General features: G+C 39.0%; 1 protein-coding gene across 1 annotated transcript in view; it reads left to right on the top strand.

The window, feature by feature from the left end:
• Positions 1 to 24,632, top strand: part of LOC150089569 (transmembrane channel-like protein) — a 123,624-nt gene that overhangs the window by 22,784 nt on the left and 76,208 nt on the right. The window contains exon 2 of the mRNA XM_090389548.1: positions 2,231 to 2,413. Within this exon, the coding sequence (XP_090245674.1) occupies positions 2,244 to 2,413 (170 nt within the window). The 5' untranslated portion in view covers positions 2,231 to 2,243. The remainder of the gene's footprint in view (positions 1 to 2,230; positions 2,414 to 24,632) is intronic.

The raw sequence follows: 24,632 nt of genomic DNA, 5'->3' as shown, positions 1-24,632 counted from the left end.
TACTGCTCTTCTCCATTAGTCCATTTTTGTTGCAAGCAGTTTCCCCTGTTGTCTTTTATTCACTGTCCATGTTTCTGCTCAATAGAGCATAATGCTTTGTGCTATTGTTTGGTAGATAAGTCTCTTTGTCTTATATAATAGTATATAATATATGTCACCTACCTGGCGGTAGTCCATGTTCGATATTTTGCTATCATATGTGCCCCCCCCCCCACTTGAGACTTGGTATAGCAGTTATGCCACTATTAGAAGCATTTCTGGAGAACCTGTTTTCGGATCTCCTTCAGCATCTCTTGGTGTAGAAGATCAAAAACACTTCTAAACATCAAACTCTCCGCACTTAGAAGAATACAGAGAATGAGGAAACGCTAATCCCAAATTTAGGTAGTTTGGGACCCTGGCTCACATATTTAAATTCTCTAAAGATAAGGTCACAGGTGCAATGGCCCTGGAGAAACTAAGCTATTGCTTCGGTAAATTAGACCTTGAGGACTGTATCTATATTACTCTTGATTATAATTATCGCTCATTCAGGCAGCATGAGGGATCTTACTCAAGAGCAAAGTGATCCTGTTTCAAGAATTTATTCTTGAAACAGGATCACTTTGCTCTTGAGTAAGATCCTGATTGGTCTCTAATATTTTACGTCTCGCGCGCGCCTTCTATTTTTTTTTTTTTTTTTTAGGTTCTAGCCACTGAAATCTCAGGATCTGCCAGAGTATAAATATCAAACTACTGGGTACCTGGTCTGCCTCCACGGGGCTAAGTGTGGGGAACGTTGGGCCTCAGCAGTGGTCCAGCGGCTAAATAGCCAGAAGAACAACAAAGATACTAAACACTACACTTACAAAATCCATACACTTTTAAATCTGTGGCCTTCTCAGCAAACTGGGAAAGCAACGGGGAGATGGGGGAAATCTCTGGTGCCGTATCAAACAAAATACACTTACGCAGTTGCTACGTGATATAACTTGGTTTGCGCTTGAATTCCGCAGCTCAGCTAGAAATAGCAAGCAGTACGATTGTTTATGAAAAATTATGATCATTCATATTGAACAGCTCTCGTATTTGATTTATTTTTGTAGATACAAAAATCAATCGCGTTGTTGTGTTCTCTCGACGGTAATAGACTGTATTAGGAAAATTTGCCAAACTCATCTTGCTGTATCTTCATTTATAAAACAGACTTCGGATCTATTTCGTTAACATAGGATTCATTAACAAGAAATAATGTGTGCTGCCATTATGTGGTACATGGAGAAACAAAGCAATAAAAGTGCTACTAAGTTTTTTCTTTTTTTCACTTCCTCTCTTATTGTAATTGGAAAGAAACGGGATGTTCTGTGGTTTTATTCAAGGACTAACGTTACAGCCGCTGACACCACGATGACAAAGAAGATTAAAATGGTCTACGCCTGTTATCTGGATGATGCGAAACTGGCTAATTCTGCCGGCTTAGAAATAGCGTCATCCATTAGCTGTGTGGAAGAACCATTGTTTATATGATGATATATGGTTCCTGTGTGACAGCCTGTCCACACCCACACGAAAATAGCCTTTCCAACAGGAACTGTGTGAGTGACAAGCAAACATAAAAAATGTGTAACAAGAGTTTGGCAGTGTTAGGTATTACTAACCCTAATGTAAACACCAACTACTCTTAGCTTCTTTTATGCTTTTCATTTCTTCTATCCAGTTTCAAAAACGATAAATTCAATTTTTACTAAATTGTTTTGCATTCATTTCAGTTCGCTTTAATTTTAATATCTCTACGGCTCTGATTTGGAAGATTTATCCAGTCTCACCAGGGAAATGGAATTTCGAACTATCTTAATTCATTTCTTTCGAAAGTTTCTCTAATTCAAATTTCAGACTTCGTAACCTATTTTAAGTTTTTTTTTTTTTTTTTTTTTTAAACAGGAACCAGATCATTACGGTGGGTGGCAAGCAAAATAATTCGTCTAGTTAATCTATAAGTATCTCTTCTTTCCTTTCAGATTGGTTGGATATAATTAGACTATTTCACCTTTTTGGAAAAAAAGAAAAAAAATGGCACACCTAAGTCTTCCTGTACATACAGATTTTTTTATAAAAATTGCAATAGCGCTTAAAGGTGATAAACAGTCAATTCCGATCAGAACTGAACTCATAAATTTTATTAAAATTCATGAATGAAGCATTTTGTATAGAGGTGTGTGTGAAATATCCTTTTCGATATTGTTTATTTCAGACTCCAGGGCGCTATGGATGAAGACCCAGATGATGAGAATCTGGAAGCCTTTCTCCGGAGTAGCCTAGGTGAAAGGAGAAGAAGTAGATGGGGGAGACAGTCTATTAGGAGGCCTTCTTCACCATTTCTCTCAGAAGCCAGTAGGAGACGTCGACTTTCCTCGTTTACGACTTCATCGGGAGAGTGAGTTTTTCCTTAATATTCTCCGTAATATTCAACCATTCTTTCATATTTTCCTATCAGTGGGAGTAGTTGAGTAAATAACTTGCCGTATTAGAAAGGTGGCATGGCCTAACCATAATGATGTATAGGAAAGGTTTTTTTATTGTTGTGTATAACAGAATAGCAGTCTTAGTCATTTTCCTTCCAGAATAGCTAGCCCGCAGGGTTGCATATAGATTTTATGAATAGTATTCTTCATATATTTACAGATTTCGTTTCCGGATCTGTCCAACTGTGCATAAGAAGTTGAATAATTTGGCCTCACCCGAAGTATTGATAACACACAAATGTCACCTTTCTAAGTGTCGAAAACCTAGGACATATTCTGCGGTTGTGCATTGCGTTGTTGTTTGATTTTTAGGAGCATTAGCAACTAAGGCCATATTGCTCCGGCATATGCGGTGGTCATTCCCTGACCTTTCCGCATCCTCCATATTTGGTGGTGACGGGCTCGAACCCAAGTCTAATCAAGAAGCGTGTGGTACACACTGCTGCTCCTTCCCACCTGGCTACGGAGGCGCCTTTTGTGCATTGCCTGTGAAGGTGTGTTCACGGGCCAATTTTATGTTGGGCGGCTGAAAAACCCGGAATAACTCAAGGGAGGGGGCTACCCTATCCCCCTGAAATCGGCTAGCTACAGCCCCCGCCTGAAGAGACATATCGAAATTCTACCAGTCATTGATGGGTCTCGAACCTAGACCTCTCCGAACAAGTGAAAAGTGGCAAAACCATTATACTTTCACGCGAAACGGAGAGCAGTTGTACTCTTGATTAAGAAGCACACAGATTCTAAACCGGTGCACCCAGTTAACGTGGGTGGCTAGTGTAACGTTGGGTAAATTTGGTGTGACATAAGCACTGGGAAAACCAAAAATGAGAATAGGATTATGTTATAAGCATGAATTCTTTTTGAAAGCAATGATTGTGATTATTATAATGAAGAGCTACAGAGGCAAAAGAATGGGCCAATAAAGAAAAACATCTGTCATTATAATGGGGGTTAACTTTTCTGATATTGACTGGAACTTGTGGTTGGTCACTCGCACAATACCAGAACTTTTCTGGATTTCTCATATAGCTGTATAATACACACAAACATCCCAGAAAATTTAATAATATATAAAATACTAAGTGCAAGTTAAAACTTATACGAAAATGTAATTTTAAATAAAATATAATGCATTGATAAAGTTAAAATCTATAAAAGAAATTACTAAAACACATCGAAACTTTCAAAGGCAACCTCCTCCTTTGTCAACAGTGAAATTTAGGGTGAACGGTACATCATTAGCATTAGTAGAGGCATATGATGCAAGAAAGCAAGCTTATGCAGCATCAGCCAAAAAAAAAAAAAAAAAAAAATCCACTTCAACCCTCTGTACGTTTGAAGTTTGAAATACCTGTCCAGCTGAGCCTTAAACCGCTATCAACTTCCACGACAAGGGATGGAAGTCTGTTCCAACTACCTGCTGGCTAAAGGCAAATTTTCGTACGTCTTTCCTCAATTTGAATTTATGCCCTCTCAGGTGATTATTCAGAGCAAGAGGAAGAATCCCATCAGCATTGAGCATGCTCAAACCATTCAAGGCTTTATACACCTCTATCAGATCACCTCGCTGGTGCCTAGTCTCCAGACTCTGTAATTTGCAAAACGTAAGCCTTTCTTCGTAAGAGCACCCCTTTGTTCCATTCACTAATCTTGTTACCCTTCTCTGTACTCGTTCCAGCAGCTCTACATCCTTCTTGAAATGGGGCCTCCAGACCTGTATACAGTACTCTAGGTGTGGCCTGACCATTGCTTTGTACAAGGGAATAATCACCTCCTTATCCCTGCTAGAAAAATTCCTATATATCATTGACAATACACCATGAGCTACTCTTGTAGCCCGTATGCACTGCTCAGAGAACTTCATATCTGCCTGCACAATTACCCCCCAAGTCCTTTTCATTCTCTACCACTGTCAGTGTAGTACCACAGAGTTGATACGTTGCTCTGGGGTTGCTGTTTCTCATATCTAGTGCCTTCCTTTGTCAATGTTAAACTTCATTTGCCACCTCTCAGCCCATCTGCTCAACCTTTCCAGATCCTGTTGCAGCAGCGTAGTGTCCTTGACAACCCTGCCAACCTTTGTATCGTCTGCAAACTTGGACATTAAGCTTGATATACCATCATCAATATCATTTATAAATACAGAAAACAATAATGGACCCAACACTGAACCCTGAGGGACTCCACTAATAACATTAGTCCACGATGAGCAGTGTCCATTGATTACCACTCTCTGCCTTCTCCCCCTCATCACCTCTTTATCCATAGCAGCAATTTGCCTCCAATGCCACACTTCTCCTATTTGTGCAACAGTCTTCCATGTACAACAGTATCAAAGGCCTTTCTAAGATCCAAGTATATAATATCAAAGTTATTCCCTGCATCCAGTTCCTTTGTGACTGCATCATAGTATCCAATCAAATTGGTCAGGCAAGACTTCCCCTTAACAAAAGGATGCTGTGGTTTTGTTAAGGGGCTTGTTAACAAAACCATACATCCTCAGATACCGTCTCGGATAGCACAGTGGTTATAATCACGTCCTTCCTACCCTGGCCATTATAGGAATGTTGGAAACACGGTGAATCTCCGACACCTGGGATGCAGGATATGGTGGACAGACAGGAAGTGGGGTAAATCCCGTCAGTGACGCGAGAAATTTTTATCAGTCTTTTTCTACAAAGTGGATGTGTTAGGGGGAGAAATTACACGATTTTTCTCCCCCACTGAAGCTCGGTTTTCCGTTCAATAAACAGCAATCCGACCGAAGAATGTACGCAATTACAGACACAAATAATGACTCCTCATAGCTGTAATTTCTTTGGCGCTTAATATACACACCTAGAGGGGGTATTAAAAAGTTCGTACCCTTACCTAGAAATAATAGCCCTAGAAGGGTGAAACTTCACAGAAACTTTAATCCTTTTCTATGTACTCTCCATTTCTCCCATCTGTGGATAAGTTGTTTAATGCCTTGATCACAGAAGTCCGCATGCCTGAAACCACGATTCCACTTGAATTACGACTTCCTGAGACGAATCAAAGCGGCGTCCACGCAGTGTTTTGACATGTCTTTAGTCTTCGAATCATACTGGTACATCCAGCATTCGTAATTTATAACCAACTGATCAAAAAAGTTCTCAACGTCCGCATTACACATATCCAACAGCTGAAGAGAACATTGCATTCGACATTGCTTCTGCAAAGGCGTCAGCAATCTTGGAACCCATCATGCGGAGACCTTAGACATGTTTGTTATTTGGTTTTTAGGAGCATTAGCAACTAAGGCCATATTGCTCCGGGAATATGCGGTGGCCATTCCCTGACCTTTCCGCATCCTCCGTATTTGGTGCTGACGGGCTCGAACCCCGGTCTAATCAAGAGCGTGTGCTACTCACTGCTGGTCCTTCCCACCTGGCTACGGAGGCGCCTCCTTAGACATGTGCAGACGGCCATGTAAAATGCTGTGGGCAGACGCATAACTAATTCCCACTGCATTTGGAATGAAAATGAAATGAATTGTCACACGTCTGTCACTCAGAACCATCTGCTCAACGTTTGCAACCGTCTCACTGTTTGTGGATGTTGGCCTTCCTTCTCTTGGCTCGTCAAAGACACTTGTACGACCGCATTGGAACTCCCGTTTCCACTTTTTTACAGTGTCATAGGATGGACAATTCTGCCCATACACAGCTTTCATTTCTTCGTCAATTTCCTGAGCTTTCTTGCCCTGCAAATGCAGGAACTTGATTACTGCTCGATACTCCACTTTATCAACCATAGCTTCCTTCCTCAGATTTCGGGCTCCACCTGTAGTGTACGATCACCTACGTGAATGAAATTTCACGTGTTAGTTACTGAATATGTAGAGAACTTGTATTAAAAACGGCATCTTCCTACTGATATTTTATCTAGGTCAGGGTACGAACATTTTGATACTCCTTGGTATGTATCACTCATGGGAGTTATCTTCTACATGTGCAGGGACATCAGAAATCATCAGGAGCTCGCCTGTTCATTCCATAGAAGGATCACAGCCGCAATACGCGAGACGAATCCGAATATCCTATCTCAGTTAATGGTGTTGTGTTGGAACGGAATGTAAAACGCAAGTATTTTGGCGTTTCAGGCATGGCGATCGTATAAATCCCCCTTCTTTTCGGAAAGTGGAGCAATAAAAAATCGTGTATTTTTTTGCAAACCTTGCTAAATAATCTAACAGCTGTCCCAAAACATGAATTCCTTCTGATAGCAATGCTCCAGTAATTGCATCTATTTTTTAACGTCTGTCGCAACACGTGACCGCGCGAATAATCAACTTCATCGTGGATGCAGTAATTAACCGCTGTGACAGCTAATTAGTCTCGACAGTCATCCACATGAAGGTCGTAAATATTGTTTAGCAGCGATGTGGTTGCTTCACTTGTTCGCGTGTTCAATACTTTTATCCTTTGTCTGCAGAGGGCACCACTGTAGTGTTGCGTGTTGAGTAGTTGTACCAATGTAATGAATGGAATTCGAACGAAATTTGAACCTCGCGTTACCTTGGAATGCGTAGCTTGATTTGAACCGCACTGAGATTTGAAAGTTGTATTCAATTTGTGGAATTCTTTCAAGCACCATGAAAACAGAAAAATGTTTAATAAAAGTGGGTTTGCATCCTTTTTTTTTTTTTTTTCTATCTTGCTCCCTCAATATGGTGTAGACGCTACTAACAATTACGCTGAGCTTGCTGGAGATCTTCTGCACGATTATAGAACGATCCCACCAGCAGTTTCTTTAAGGGAATTCTATGCTTGATCCGAGTGAGAGGATCCTGAGTAGTTTCCAAAATGTTCGGTGGTTATTCAGCTCTACTCAAAAATTGCAATACAGCACGCTGGGGATATTTGAGCAAGTTCAAATCTATTTCCGTTTCTGCTTCGTGTTGTCATCCACAACAATAACATTTATTTGCAATTAGCGGGAAGAATTAAGTTGTATAGAACTTATTAATGCTAATAAGACCAGGAATTTAATTTGAGGGTATAAATTAGGTTTCACCATTAATGAGTGTATGAAATAGTAATTGAAGTAAAAATTAAATAAAAATAAGCGAAGTTGTAAATTTTTCAAACTGAAACAAATGCTAGCGGTTTAACAGATTAGCAATGTCCCTAGAAACCGGGTTCCAGTGACGAGCTTCTGAAATATTCTACCGAGTTCCAATAGATGATGCTTAAATTGATAATGAGAATACTAATGGCAGATGATCCTCGCAATTACGATGGGCTTAATAGATAAATTTGGAACCGCAAGTTTTTTTTTGTGAGGGATTAAATATCTCAAATTGGCCTGTGGGAAGGTTACTGATGTCAAGCCCTGGCAATTAGCTCAGCGGTTACGATACTCTCCTTCCACATTGTGTGGAAAAAAGCCCGGGGTTGAATCCTGTCTGGACTGTGGAACTTTTACTGGCTGTTTTTTTTTCAGAACTTGAGTGAGTTAGGTGCTCCCGGTGAGGATTGGTTCCCGTCCAGCAAACATCCAAACCGAATCATGTCATTACACACAATACCTCACAACTTCAGTTAATTTGGTACTTAACTTACCCCAACCAGCAGATTTATAAGACAGGAATTTAACAAAAACTTCATAAAAAGCAAATCTTCATAAAATTTAATCTTATATGTGTGGCCAGCAATAAATTGGCGTAATCTGCTCTCATATTCTGAAGGTACTTTGTGCTACATAATGTGCAGAAGAAATCTATCGGGTTGTCTCAATCTCTTTTCCGTTTTTTGTACGGAAGATTTACTTTTATAAAGCGATTTACTAGGGACGAGGTTGCTTTAGTGCAAAAATCGGCAACCTTTATTTCCTTGTGAGTTTTTTTTTTTTTTAAATGAGAACTCCGAGAAAGAGAGGTACAGTATTAGAAACTATAGTACTTAGTACCGTGCGTGAGTTGGAGGTTGAGAAGATGAAAGAAGATACTTGCTGACATTAGACTTAAACAAAGTCTAATGCCAGCAAAGCGAGTGCTACATTTGTTCATTTCAACTAGTTTCTTGATGGGGTATTTATTTCCATGTATAAAAATTTCCGTGTGCCTCTTGTACAAATATTCGAATTGTGATACAGAATATAGAAAATTTAGAAATACCACTGGCGCCGCAGAATAAGTGCACGCGGAAACTTATCCTGCATAGAGTTCCAGATGCCAACTTTAGCGGTTGCAGGTTGCATACTATGCTTATAGGCTATTACGATATACATAGTAGAGAATTTCTATAGGTGAATCAGGGTCATTCACTAGTAATCCAACCATTCGTTAGGGTATCCATGATAAGCGAGCATTATCGACTGCATATGAATTGTGGTATAAGATTACCTCTTATGCATATGGAAAAAGGGGAGAGCATTAATTGTATTTATGAGTTTTGCTCTAGAGATGTCAAAAAGCCAGGTTATATCACATTATCTGGGACAATGAGTGGAGGCACTTTACTATTTAGGAATATGTACAAACTAGTTTTCGGGGATGAATTGCCATTGAAACTCATTTGCATGTTCTCTGTTGGGTCATTTTTCCTTTGTAAGCTTTACAATTTTTTTATGTTGCAGAGTTCTTGGGAATGCTGTTCTTTTTAAGGGGGTTATTAGTGGTTATTCCATGTAGAATGAAGGGAATGCTTGACTAAACTGTTACATACACTTTTCGTTTCAAAACAAGTGGCTAGTGATAGGCATTTATGGACTGTTGTGATGGCTTGGCTATAGAGGTTATGAAATGTCATCGTCTGTGCTGAAGATCCAAGTAACAGTCCTGGTGAAAGCCTCATGGGAGCATAAAGCTGCATACTAGCATCTGTCTACACAAGATCCAAATCGTCCCACTGGTACAGCCAAAGTATACCGTCCAATTGCTCTATTACCAATATTAGGAAAAGTATTTGAGAGATTACTTCTCACCGATCTTCAGTCTGTCTATGAAACCAAAGCACTCGCCTCCACACTCCAGTTTGGCTTCAAGCAGGGATGCTCAATTATTGATGCACTACTGCAAATCACTCAGCTAGCAGATAATTCTGATGCCCGTTATGTACTGGCGCTTTTTACCCAAATACGGAGGATGCGGAAAGGTCAGGGAATGACCACCGCATACTCCCCCCCCCCCCCCGGAGCAATATGGCCTTAGTTGCTAATGCTCCTAAAAACCAAATAACAAACAAATAACATAACAAGCGCTTTTTATAGATTTTTAAGGGAGCTTTTGACACCGTCTGGTGGCCAGGAATCCTGCGGCGAGTCAGAATATCTGGCTACTCCTTCAACATCTTCAAATGTCTTACAGATTACTTCTCTAACAGAAAAGTTACCGTGAAAACAAAATTTCATAGTGTCATCCGCCAACTCACCAGAGGCTGCCCGCAGAGCTCTGTTCTGGGGCCAGCTGTTTGGACTATGATTATGGATGAATGGCTCCTGCAGGACTTCCCCCATACCACGCAGTTCTCATATGCAGATGACCTGGTTATCATTGTTTAGGGCCCTACTTGTGCAGCTATTGAGACCAGAGCCAACACTGTTTTGAATGCCCTGTCGGTTTGGGCTGAAGAGAATAAGCTGGAAATCTCTACAGATAAAAGTAGAATCCTGCTTCTCAAAGGACGTCTTGACATCAACAGACCACCAACCATTCGTTATAAAGGACATGCACTCAAAAATCAACGTTTATTCAAATATTTAGGTGTTACCCTAGATGATCGCAGAACTTTCGTGCCACATCTAAAGTCCATGAAAGAGAAGGCCAAAAATTATATCAATATACTTGCTTGCTTCACCCGTAAAGACTGGAGTCTTAAGGGACCTGCAGTCCACCTTCTTTATTCAGCTGTTTCTGTACCGTTCGTAACATACGGCGCTGACGTATGGTTCTATCGTTTGTCCATCATCAGCACTAGGAACGTTATCCTGCAGATACAACGGTTAATGTTATTAAAAATGACCCTGACTTGTAGAACGACATCAACAGCAGCACTACAAGTATTAATAGGCTGTATCCCCCTTGACCTACAAGTGGCGTTCACAGGGCTTTCCCATGCTATCAGAAAGAACAAAGAAATTGAATTCCTGGGGATAAAAACTATTGTCGATGCAGATCCGAAACACATACCTTTCTTCTGACAGGACATAGATCATTCAAAAAGAGACTTCAGGACTTTGGGCTTGTAAATGATGCCCATTGTGAATGTGGAGAACTGGAGGACTGGCACCACGTAATGCATTCGTGAAACATTTATCTGGACCTACGTAATAAACTGTTACTGGATCTAAATTTAGCCACACTTAGTCCGGTGAGCAACCTGTTAAAATCAAAAGAAGCGTTTCAGCTTTTAGTAGGTATGCCACAGCAGTCTTTAAAAGGTGTTGGTATCATCTCTCCACATTTGATCCCACAACATAGACATTCAGACCAGATGTTCTTTAAACCGCTATGATCTCTCCTCTTACCTGCTCTTCCCTCATCACTGGCCACAATCAGAACTGAATGAACGCCCAACTGGACATCTTCCTCGTAGGAATGACGGCACTGAACTGATTGCAATCAAACTCGTACACTTCCCATTGCACCTACCCAACTTTGCAGACCCCCCTTGTTCTGCAAGCTGTTTTCCTTTCCCTGGCCTTCGGTGGGCTCACAGACCAGGGGTGATTCCTACTTCTCCCTTCCCACCTCTTCTTTCCGCTGGACGATGCCTTCTTTCCTCATCCTCCTCCTTTTGCCTACTTTGACTCCACCACTTGTACTATCTTCCCCACTCTCTTCCGGTTTTTTTTTTTTTTTTTTATTTTATTTGGTCTCCGTCCAGAAAGCTCAGGCGACCCTGGCGGAGATCAACCAGAGCATGAGGGCAGCCTGGCTCATCTCCCAGTGGTTGTGGCGGGAAACGTAGGGTCCCACTAGGGGCCTTGCGAGCAAGTAGCCAGAGACATAACAACAGAACATAACACATTGCTGCATAAACCAGACACTACACTTTTTTTCTGGATTATGCAGTAGTTCTACATTCCATCACAGAGTACATACGGCGCAGATGTGGGAAACCACAGTTGGCGCCTAACTTTAAATACTATGCCACTAGCATCTGTCTGGATTCAAGCAATGCGAGTTGTTTTTATTGTTATTATGTGTCGGCAAGGCTTACCTTTAATTGTTCAAACAGAGAAGAGGAAGACTAATGACACATGGTCTGGTTTCTGGAGGAGTACCTTCAATTATATCAAAAGCTGAAATGACCCAGTAAAGGCCCTCACTGGTAGCACAATTGGTAGAATCGCCGTCCTCCCCACACCAGGTGGCAAAGACCTTAGTCCAAGTCCTGTCGATGACGTGCGGAATTTTTATGGGCCTTTTTCACGTGGCTGAGTTAGTCGGTCTTAGGCGAGGGAAGCATGATTTTTTCTCCCTAAAACTCTGGTTTTTCGTGCAGAAAACAGAAAATCGACCAAAGAACACACGCAATTTACAAACAGTATGCACGGAGCAATACAGCCTTAGTCGCTGGTGCTCTTAAAATCCTACTACAAGAAGGACCAGTTTGATGAAGGACCTGTTAAGTTGACTGCTTTCTCCAGTTCTCAAGAGTTTTGGAGCCTGAGATTAGTGATTTTAACTCTATAGGGGATTTGTCTTATTACTTACTCAGCAAAATTTGCAAAGTGTCAAAGGAGTCAATATGTATGTGGATGCACAGCTAACCAGGCTAAGATGATCGCTACACTTCTCCCTCTTCAGTGTGGTCTTGATGGAGAAATCACCCCAATAATCCCGATTCTTTTTACTAAAATATGTTATCTAGTCTTCTTGGGTAGGGCAGCAGTGTCCTTCACACGTGTGGAGAACACCAACATTTGAATCTTTTTAATAATACATTGCCCGACAAAATTAACAGAACACGTAGAAAATGTGGTGTAACTCGTGCAGCTTGCGATGAAGTGGGATAAAAGTAGAAGCGAACGTACTGATTGATAAAAGCGCGAACATGTGTAACGGACTCATCTTGTCCAGCAGTGCCTCACGGTTTTGGTTTGAAATTCTGATGCTAATAGGGGTTCAAACTTCCAATTCATGAGCAAGTCCCGACGTAACAGTGGTCAAAGCGAGAGAGCCAGTAATGCACACGCTTTTGAATGGACCGTGGCTCATGTAATTTTCTGTATACAGCAAACGACTGCATTCAGTTTTTCAATGATTAAGTGTCAACTCCTCTGTTATTTTAACATTCTGTTTATACTCCAATCGTGCCGGAGTATAAGCACAATATTAAAGCCTGTTCTTTTTCAACAATTTGTTTTAGTGGAATGTTGCAGCGAACATTATCTTCCGATTCTAGTTGCAAGGGAGAACTAAATATTGGACAAGACGACACCATTCGACTAATTAGACTGTTTGGCACTGGTATTCCCTCTTGTTGGACGTGAATATGTGGATCATACGAGGAATGCGCCAAAAACGGTCTAGACAGCACACTCTTGTTGGCTTAAAAAAAAAAAACTTCGATTCCACTAAGTCGTAGCAGAATACTGAAACGATGGCAACTACAATATTAGTAATTGCAATCATCGACATCTTTAACTTTGATGATTTGATCAAAACTGGGGAAGCCAGACAACTCCATGGGTCTGTTTTTGTCTGCAATATCATAAACTCTATTATCCATTCTCCATCTCTTCTTGAACAGATTCCTTTCAGTATACCCCTCTTGAATTCTCGTTATAGAACTAATTTCTTACTGCCTGTCCCTCATACTCAACGCTTACTTGGAAGTCCTCTGTTTCGTTTCCTGCAGGTATTGAAAAATCACAATATTGATTTTACACTTAAACCTATGTATGAGAAATTGCTATTTGCTCTATTTTGTTAATCCAAATTTTGCGTATATTTTAATACTGGTGACTGTTTTGTACTGATTCTCTATAATTCTCATCGTTCTCACCCTTATCTAGGTCTGCATGCCCTGCGGGAGAAGTTTTTAAATAAATTAATTAAAAAATCCACCTTTTTCTACATTTTAAATAGGACAAGTCATGAATTGTATTATAAAGTAATTGAAGGATCGAGCAGGGGAACTCTGTAGAGATCTTGTGAAGTATTAGGTCTCGCCATATAACTTTATTTGACACAAATAAAGTTACATAATTTTTTTTTTTAGCAGAAGCGAAGAAATACAAGATGCGTTTTACCTCTTCTTACGTTCATTACAGAAACAACGAGAAAAAAATGAATAATATCTCTTCCAAAAAAAAGCAATTCCATTACTTAGAAAAGCAATGTTCTGTGGCGAATAAATTTACAACGAAAATGCGTACTACGTATGCATTATTAAAAGCATTCTACGAAAGACAGACAGATGCATTAAACGAAGCAAGGGTGGAGATAAAAGGAAAACGAAACAGTCAGATGCACTGTGGAGGTACATGAGCAAACAGATGTATCGAAATCGCAATAAGACATCATGTGACACGAAAGAGATGATATAAAAAGCATTTCTTTCTTTCGCAGAATTCACTAACTCGCTGCAGCATCATTTGATAAGAGCATCACGTGTTCTGCCTCTACTATCATCACCATGATTTTCTTCACCGACCCATCCATTTATAAATGCTTTGTATTAGTGAGAGATTCGGCCTTGCTCATTGCTTCGCATCTGAGACGCCTGTCGTCCCACGCGACAAGAGCTCTCTCTCTCTCTCTCTCTCGCTCTCCCCGAGTTTGTCATCAATAATGGAGAACACAGGGAGCTTAGCGGTGCCCCACCCAACTCAGTGTTGCGCAGGCTCGCATTCGAGCATGCCACTCGTGCAGATTCACGTAACCACACCCACGGCTCCGCAGATTTAATGCTGCGAACGCAGGCCGAGATGAGGGGAAAACCTCCTTGTCACCAGTACCCGTCTACGCCCTGCCGCTTTTAACAGCCAGGCGGATGCGCGATAGAACCGCACAGACTCGGCTGCTTCGCGGGGGAGCCAGTCGCAGCCGTCTTTATTTCGAACGAAAACGCTCCTGCTGTTCGCATAATCGTGACGTGGTCGGGAAAGATTTCTCTTGATTTGAACAGCGGTCTGCATGCAAAAGTTTCTGTCACGAGAACTGCCACGTAATGGAAATGCAATTTCCACCATACAGCTAAGAATACGCAGAGAAGGCTCTTTCATGCGACAACAGTTCCTGTGAGCGCAGGGAACTTTTTAACTCCCCCATCAACCGGATGCTGATAGCGAAACGTTTGCCTATTCCCCTAAAATACATGCGTACCTTTTATAAAATACTTGTTTTCTGATATGTAGTTTTGCAGCATAACATCGCAACTCAGACTGCAAGACAGCTGCCTAGTTTGGGTATTTGCCAAAGAATCATCCCAAAGAGACGTTACCCTCTTAACGAAAGAACGTTGAATGATATTTGGACTAGTTCCATGTTTCATCCTAAACGAAAGGGGGTGGGGAGGAACCAAGCAAGAACTAAGAAATCACGGTGGAAAAAATCTAATTTACTCGGCATTTTTCGGCAATACCATTAATTATTTGATGCTTTGTAGAAAATAAAAATTCACGCGAACTCCATATCGAAGTGGAAGGCTGGATCCTAATAGGATATCAGTCATTAATCGAAAGAACAAATACTTGGAAGTTTTATTTAAATTTCTTTCGGATGGAAAAGCTCCCTCTGATTGTAATTTATGAATAGACAATTGTGTGCTCGGTGTAAGTTTTTATTACGTCATTAACCGTGGTTCTATTGTGCAATTGGCTTTTAGTTTGGAATGATATCCCCCCCTCCTCCACTAGAGCTCCTTTTGCTCTATTTTCTCTATGAGCTGATGCATTGACGGATTTTAACCTTGTCACTTCGCTTTGGAAATATTCTGTTTATTTACATGATATTAAATTATTCCATACTGACTTTTATATATGAATTTGTTAATTATTGACTTTTCTCTTTGATGGAAATTTTAGTTTAGCTTATTAGTCGAATAATGGAAGGTTTAGTTAGCATATTAGTCGAATGTCAGAAATAAAATACTGCATCCGAAAGAATTCCAAATACCAACCTAAGAACCAACAATGCTTTGGTAAATCGCCTTCGTACAAAATGGGTCTTATAAAAACAAATTCTGGTCGGAATTCGTTTTTATAACGACTCCATTAACTGCTACTAACCCCTAAAACGAGATTTCAAAGCAGAATCCAGAGACCTTGCCAGTTTTTAGTTTAGTATTTGGAATTCTTTCGTTGGATTGTGCTTCTGATGTTTTACCAATAAGCTAAAATTACAATTCACTCACGTGAACGAAGTATCTCTGTTATTAGAGAGAGAGAACACTGTAATTGCCCGTTACATAATTAATTATCATAATCACAAAGCTGAATTTAGCTATTACATCAGTGTTAATTATCATTTTCAAAAATAAAGTTATAATTATCATTGACAACCATTCCAGAAGTTTTAATAAAGTTGCTTAATCATAGCATATTATGTTAACTACTTTCTGACACTCCTAACCTCTATTTAGTAGTGTTTTTAGGCATTAAAAGTAAACTTTATTATTTCCTACTGAAATATGTTCATTCTTGAATAAAAATCGGCGAAGCAGATTACTCCCACGAATATAAACCCTAGACCAGTGTTTACCAAATGGAGTTTCGCGGTACCCTGGGGTTCTGTCAGAAAAATGCTAAAATTTTTATTGTGTTTATATTAAATGTGATTTTTTAATTAGTAATAATCTTATTAATTATTATTATTAATAATAAGTTTTTTATTCCATACTTATTCTGCTTCTGCATTATTTTTTTTTAGTTCTGTAAGAATATTACTGGGATTCCGTAATTCTTTTTTAAAGATTATGTAAGGGTTCCGTGACCAAATAAAATTGGGAAATACTGTCTCTAATTAGGACAGATACTTCAGAGGAAAACATCTTCGGAAACACAATGACATAATCAATCATTGGACCAACTGTTTGATGAGAGGGCTAAATTTCGAAAAGTTCCTCAGATGATAAAATATTGGCTTATATTGGTGCTTTCATCAACTGGAAGTCTGTTTTGTTATTCGTGCGAGAATAAAATGTTGCTTAGTAACCACTCAAATGGCACCAGATTTAATCCAGCAGGTTTTTCAGTAAAAGATCAATTAACTTTTCCGTTTCCCAGCAAGACGCAGAAATTTAAGTATTATCAAAAAGTACTTCGTATCTTTGTAGTAGTGATGTAATTAAGAAATTGATTGGAACAATTCACACTCTGATATTATCATTGGGTTTGCTACAGCTCTACTTTGCGCCACACAGACACGCAAATCTAATTTGAGCTACTTAATGGAAGTGTGTCAGGTTCGTTTACTTATTCCCAAGTGGATAGGAAAACAGGAAAAATATATTAACGCGCACTCTCTTTGCAGCTTCCTAACCTTTATGTCCTTTGCGTTAGGCAACCCTTTTCGTGATATAAACGCCAAATATGACATCGTTGATATTTGTGATCTAAACATTCATTCGAAAGATGAACTGACCAAAAAGTAAGTGAAGATAAAATGAAGTAATCGAAAGCTTTAGCTTATACTTTTGAAATGATAATTATCAGTTACTTTTTGCAATAGAAAATGAAATGCTTATTAGAGAAAGTTAAAGTTACATGACTAAGAAAACTTTGCACCAATAAAAAAAAATTTCATTCCCAAACTTAACATAGTAATGAAATTTTTGGTTCTCACAAGCATATTGAATTCTAGGATAAGTGAGGTAGAGTTTTTCATGAAGCTGTTTTAAAGCGCGGTTTTCAACTTTGGTTTTTCATCCCGGAATTCATAACTGGTTGTTTTGTTAAAGTATTGTCCAACTTGCGGCCATGTAATTCCGGTCTTAGTGATATTCCATTTTTCTGCTTTCTTATGATTTTTTTATGCATATTCCTCAATATTCAACGCTAATATTACAACCGTGTAATAAGAACGTTATTATTGTTAGCTGGACTTTAGTATTTAATTATTAAACATAAAACATTAAACTGTAAACATAAAAAATTAAACTGTAAATGTGAATATTGAACAAAAGAAGTTAAATTCCATTTAAAAAAATGCTTTAGTAGTAATGGTCTGCCCTTGCTAACGCTGCCCACGGCATTCAACGTTTTATCATGTTTTGGCCCAGCCAATAGAGGTTGGAGGTTCTTGTGTTAACGTTTTACATAAGAAATTTTATTACAAAATTTCGGCAACACATCTATAGAACACCACTCATTTAGAACATTTATAGGAGCAACTATGGGTAGGAGCCATCCATATATATCTGTTGCGTGTACTCCACAGTCTGTTTGCTAGATGGAAAAACCGGCGTTTCATGGAGGGAAAACCATCTAACCGTAACTGCCGAATAATCTGGCAGCAGTATGAAAGAAGTCGTACGTTCCTCCGATTAGGAAGCATTTCTCAACTTCGGCCGGATTCAGCCCAGATCTATTACACCCAGTGTTGGAGAAAAGCAATGATATCTGTGAGGACCTGAATTTGGAGGCGCCTCGGTAGCCAGGTGGGAAGGAGCAGCAGTGCGTAGCACACGCTTCTTGATTAGACCGGGGTTCGAGCCCGTCACCGCCAAATACAGAGGATGCGGAAAGGTCAGGGAATGACCACCGCATATCCCCGGAGCAATATGGCCTTAGTTGCTAATGCTCCTAAAAAACAAATAACAAACAAACAATCAGAATTTTGGAGTGCGTGTGTCCTTGTATATAGCTCATAAAAAAAAAAAAAAATCTACGGCATGAGCAAGAATTCATTTGTTGGGTTGTTGTTGCAGAAACCTTACCATCATTTTGTAGGTTAATATTGAGGCAAAAATCTGTTGCTCTAGAAAGTAGTCTTATACAATAATAGGTATTTGTAGAATGTCCCTTTAAGTGTATGTAGCAATAATGCTATAATATTATTATTTTTTATTTTTATTTATTTACTTTTTTTTGACTGGTGCAGCATAATTCCTATTCTGGAATGATTATTGGATAAATTATAGGGTATTACAATTTGAACTGTGTGGCACATATTCATGAAAAATATTGCAACAAACAAATGATTTTGTTTGTTTAAATATTTGCCATAAATGGTTTTGTTTTCCGTCTTTTCTTTGTTGATGTGAAAACATCTACAGCGGCACCTAATTGCTGGATGTAACGGAAGTTTAGCAATGATGTCACACCATCCACGCGACTGGTGGGAAATGATGTGAAATTAAAGCGAGAGCATCGGGGGCCACGTTGGCGGCTTGCTGAATAGGGTAGGTTCGATTCTAGCTGCTACCTTTTATGGGAATTTTCCCAGGGGTTTTCAATTAGCATTGAGTTTGGCGGTCTCAAACCGTGGTCGTGAGATTTTTCACCGGGATTGACTCCGGTTTTCCTTTCACAACAGACAAATCGCCCTTCGCGACGAGGGGTACACGAAATTTTGATAGAGCAACGGACGCGTGTAGACTAAACTACGCAGCGTTTACGCTGTGGATTTTACTCTTGAGGGAAGCGGCTAGTGGGTTTCGGGCAGTCTATTTAACAGACCCGTTCTGCTCCTTAAAAAAATGCATTGCACGCACTAATTTCATTTGCAGCTAAACACATCGATTGAAATGCGAATAATTATGCTTTTCAGCAAAAATCAATTGCTGGGGTTTATAGCTGCAGCAAAATATAAGTTAATTACAAAAAAAAAAAAAAAAAAAAAGTAGTTAATGTGCGCAGAGCATTTCATTTCAGGCGCGTTAGCAAACGTTACTAATTCACTAACAAAAAGCACTATTTATGTGCGATCAGAAAAAATTTCGTTTCTGCTCATGTAAGCAAGTATAATATCCAGTGCTTCAGCTACAGTATATGGTTAGCCCATGTGATATATATTCCAAAAAAAGAAAATAATAATAATTGCTGGAATTCTGTTGGTGTGATTTTAATGAAACATGAGAAGGGTAGACAAATCTTTCTTACCAAGTGAAATATAAAATTTCCTTAAAATTCATCCACTGGGAAGAGTTATTACATGCAGACGGACGGACGAAGAAATAATAATTGCAGCATTTCCATTAGTCCGATTTTAATGATATTTGGAATGCTCAACAAATCTTTCTAAAAGGTCCAAATATACATTTCATGAAAATCCATCCTGAGAGTTGAGTTGTTACATGCTAGTGGGCGGCAGGCATGGTGAGGGCAATAGGCGCATTAGGTGCCGCTATAGACGTTTGTCTATAGCGACACTTAACGATAGAATGTAACGGAAATGCAAATGTTGTGGTTAAAATCTTCTTTAAGAGAAATGCGCATTTCTCTTAAAGAAGTTAAAGAATTGTTAGAGACAGGTTTGACTGTTCAGTGTCCTCGTGGATAGCGCAGTTGGTAGAATTGCCGTTCTCTTCACGCCGAATGGACCTGAGTTCGAGTTCTGTCGAATGAGTTAGAATGGTTTTTTTCGTCCTGAAAACTCTGGTTTTCGTCCAGAAAACAGAAAATAGACCTCAGAACATACGAGATTTGCAGGAGGTATACACGGAGCAATATGGTTTACTTTGTGTGATTCAGTGAAAAGTGGCATTTTCATCTTTTTCTTTCTTTTTACCACTAAAAAAAAAATTGGGACGGAAATGCCACTTCTAAGCGACATATTTTCATAGCATACTATGCCTGGTTTTGTTGAATATACGGGCTAAATTTCTTTACTATTTTTATTGAATAATAAGTTATCATTCGAGATTTTTTCTTTACATTTTTTTTCCAAATATCAACGTAACATTTTGTCTCTTCTAAATGAGCATTATTTTACAACGATCTCCCTTTCCTTCATTTCACAGATTACATCTCACATTTTTATTTATCAGTCTTAATATACAGAAGATCGCATTCAAATCTCCCGCATCCACAAATAATTAATTTTCTGCTAGAATTTAGTAAGACCATCATTAACTTCTCTTGGCAAAAGAAGTTAACTTCTCTTCATTAACTTCATTAACTTCTCTTGGCAAAAGAAGTTAAGGCTGCTCCAGCAGAAACCCGAACGCCACAGGTTTCTAACGAATGCTTTTTAGAACAATTTTAGAATGCTTTTTCTTACCCTCTCCAAGGAGTTTCGGGAAGACACAGAAGAAAACTTTAAGCCACTCAACACCCACGTAATTATGAAAAATTTGGCTTATGAGTGCTCTTAGTTAATTACTTTTCATTGCGTAGCATTATGTCCTGTTATATGAAGTTCTTTACTTTCTAATAATTCTTTTTAATACTTCTGTTAATTCTATTTCTATTAATTCTTTGGTGGCACGCCTTTTCAAGTTGTTTTAGCGGGTTGAATCATGCTACTAACCTTTCGAGACTGACGAGATCAGTAAAGCTACTTTGACCTTCAATTTTATCGCAACATGTATACTCCTTGTTTATTACCCAAATGTCAAATGTCGCGCAAATAATTATGACTACCCTTGTTAGAAATTTCAGTGGAATTAATAGCAGGGTCCTGTTTATGAGATATACAACACCTCTTGTAGGCGTTTCTAGTCACACCTAACTAATCTCAAGGGTGGGGTTGACTTCTGTGTTCAGCTGGTCATCGTGTACATAACTGACACAACATTCCACGTTGTCTAATGCGGTTCAACAACTCGGACTTCTTTTAATCCGCGTAACAGGAGTACGCAGAAAGAGAACTCTCCCAGGAGAAGTTTAAATATTTATACAAGCTAAGGAAATTAATAAAGAGAAAGTTTTTTATTTAGCTATTTATAGCAAGATATGGGCATTGCTCATGTCACAGTGACACTTTCATTAGTAAGTTTATTAAGTGATGAAATTAATTCCAGAAAGACAGCTAAGATAAAGAATTACAGAAAACTCTAAATAAGTACGTTGATGAATGAAAGCCTTGGAAGAAGAAAAGTACTATGCGTGCTCTTAGTTAATTTATATACCCATGTGTATTGTGTCCTCTGGTCGATTTTCCTGTTTTGCTGTACGAAAAACTTCATTTTCTGGGAGAAAAAAAACTTTACTATCTATGCCCGAGACCGACTAACTCAGCCATGGAGTGAAAAAAGCCCATAAGTTCCTCGCGTCATTGACAGGATTCGAACCCGAGCCTCTTCAACCCGGTGTGGGGAGGACGGTGACATGTGGTACCGCGCCGAACTAAACTTGATATAATAAAGAAAATAGAACGAGGCGCGTTAAGCAGAAGTGTATTAATGGCAGAATATAACATTAGATCGTCAACATGTTTGTTTTTTTATGTGCACTTTATAAATTTGCATTCTTATTTAGCCTCATTATTTCTGCATTAAATATATTAAAAATAAAACTTTATAGATAACAAAAAAATCGGAATAAGAGCACCTTGAATCCCCGAAATTACATTTGAAAATGCCCTTGCGAGTAGCTCAGTAGTTATAACCGCCTTCCTTCTTTCCATACCGGGTGGAATCAGCGACCAAAATTGGAATCGTCAATGACGCAAGGAATGGTGGGTTTTTTCACGCGTGAGTTGCATGGATTTTCTCCTGGAAACTCGGATTTTTCGTCCTCCAAACAGCAAACCAAACAAAAAATGCACGCAACTACAGACAGTTGCTTTGGCTCTCAACAGAAACCCACACAACCCGCATAGATAACATTTGAAAATGCATCCCTGAAGTCTGATACTTTTTACATATTATTAAACGCATATATTGTCCAATAGCATGGTTTTTATTCCTTGGCTTTATATAACTAGTTTATCTTGGATAAAAATGATCCTTGTTCTCATATTATACTCGTGTAATCGCTTGTGTTGATAATGAGTAATAACATTTTGTCTGAAAAAAAAAAAAAAAAATCTAACATTTCCATAGTTTCACGGGTTTTTTTACTATTATTTCTGAAACCTCTTTTTGATAAACATAATTTATATTTATCACGTACTTCATTCATAATTGAATATCGCAATTCACATCCTAAAGCTTTTGGTTTCTTCAAATTGTTTTTACCTTCAAAATAATACATACTTCTTTTCATCCTCCAGCCTAATTTTTTTTATTCTGTTTCAGGTTTGGTTTTAGCATTTATTAGACCTATTTCAATAATTAGTTTTGATTCATTATGTTCTAAACGTTCTTTGTAAAGTCGTATCAATGTTTCGTTTAAGAAATTCGGTCTAGAGTTCATTGGTCATATTTTTTGGTGATATTTTTGGAATTTTTATTCAGACGTTATTAATTTTCCATAAGTCTCACCAGAGTTATACTACGCAGCTACACAAAGACCGTACAACTGATTTATTATTATTATTAAAATCAGTTTATTTCCCAAGAAACCTTGGGTCACCCCGGAACGGCTCTGTGCCAGAAGGGTGTGAATATTTACAGACTAAGGTGCGAGGAACACAATGTACAATAAACAAGAGTACATGCGTGCTCGACCCGAGACTTTTACAGCATTAAATATACAATAATGTACAAAATATACAGTAATATACAAAATATATGATTGCATGAAGACAAAAAGTCTTTTTCATATACAAATAGGCAAGTTAAAAAAAAACAAAAAAACAGTCTGTCCAGGAGCAGGTGAGTATTATAAGTTCATAATCTGGTAGCAGTTCTTGAGGATTTCCTTCCTGTAGGGCTTGTCTTCACAGAACCTATCAGGATGGATCCTAAATTTATTGAAGATCCGAGGACCAATTGGCTGGAAACATGTTCCTCAGGAAATTAGTGCTTGACAGCGTAAGACGTAGAGGGAGACAGGAGTCGGAGTGCTCCCCTCTTGCCCTCCTAGGGCCAGAGATTAATGTGGATACCGATGGAGCATCAATTCGCCTCGTTATAAGCCGTGCAAGCGTGAGGACATTTTTTGTCATGATGATATGTTTCCAGGGAGTGGTGCCCAGATTTGCTTGTAGGATAGATCTGGAGATAGTTAGGGGGGTGGCCTACCACCCTGTTCATCCATCTAAGCAACCAGTACTCTAAACTCAGATACTTCTGAAGGTATGAGGCAGGGACAGATGACCAAATTTCTGAAGCATAGAGAGGAATCGGCGTAATTTTTGTATTTGTATAACTATACAAATGCAAAGATTAAACGACTGAAATGTTTCCCTGATTGTATAGTGGGTTGGCCGCGTGCCATTTGTTTGTAAAGGTCTGGTTCAATCCCATCAGAGACTAGAAAAAATCTTTTAAAAGCCACTTCAATCGGGACTGTAGTTAGCAAATTTTAGGTAGGAATAGAGTTCCCTCATTAGTTATCCCTGGTTTTTCAGCTCTCATAATATAAATTCTGTTTATACTCCGGGACGACCACACGAATTTAACTTTTCTGACATGGTCAGAAAAGTTCAAAAGATAGAGAGAATACAAGAAACAGCACACTATTTAGCAGTCATGGGCTTGAATCTCGATCACTCAAAGCACGTGTACTTATGCACCTTCTCCTGACCACTCGGATATGACGGCCTTATGTAGTGGTTTGACCCGTTCCATAAAACATTAAGTAAATACATAAATTCGGAGCTGTAAATCGGCCAGTGAATACGCTTGTAAAAGTGTGTTCACTGGCCGATTTACAGCTTTAACCATATTAAAACCATATTATACTGCATGATACACGCAGTGTAATATGGCTTTAATCAGGGCTGGCTTAAGGCACGATCGAGCGATTTCCCCCGAACAGGGTGCCAAAATTTAGGGGGGTGGGAAATTCCCCGAAAATTCTGATTTGCTGTAAACTTCAAGTAGAAGAGGGAACACCAAAAAATCTCCTGGGGCCGCTTCTGGCTTTAAATGATAAAGCGCTATAGAAACAACGAAAGCGGCACAATTCACGTAGATTCGCCATTTCAGGGATCATCTGCGATTAATATGAGTGGAGGGCAGTGAAGTTATGGTTCGAATCTTACATGCTCCAAGTGGTACTCTTCCCTCGAGACGGGATAAGATTTTCTCAATTCCTGTGTATGCCATATTATATTATATTATGACAACGACCATTTGCAAACTATGAAACGTTTACAAAAAAAAAAACTAATTTAAATTGAGTTTCGAGATTGGTCATGAGTTCACACGGTACAAGGGTAAA

Source organism: Mastigoproctus giganteus, chromosome 2, assembly GCF_048544385.1.
Source record: "Mastigoproctus giganteus isolate SK-2022 chromosome 2, ASM4854438v1, whole genome shotgun sequence".
NCBI classification, from domain to species: domain Eukaryota; kingdom Metazoa; phylum Arthropoda; class Arachnida; order Uropygi; family Thelyphonidae; genus Mastigoproctus; species Mastigoproctus giganteus.
The sequence above is the reverse complement of the archived record's forward strand: the minus strand, read 5'-3'. Positions and strand labels throughout refer to the sequence as shown.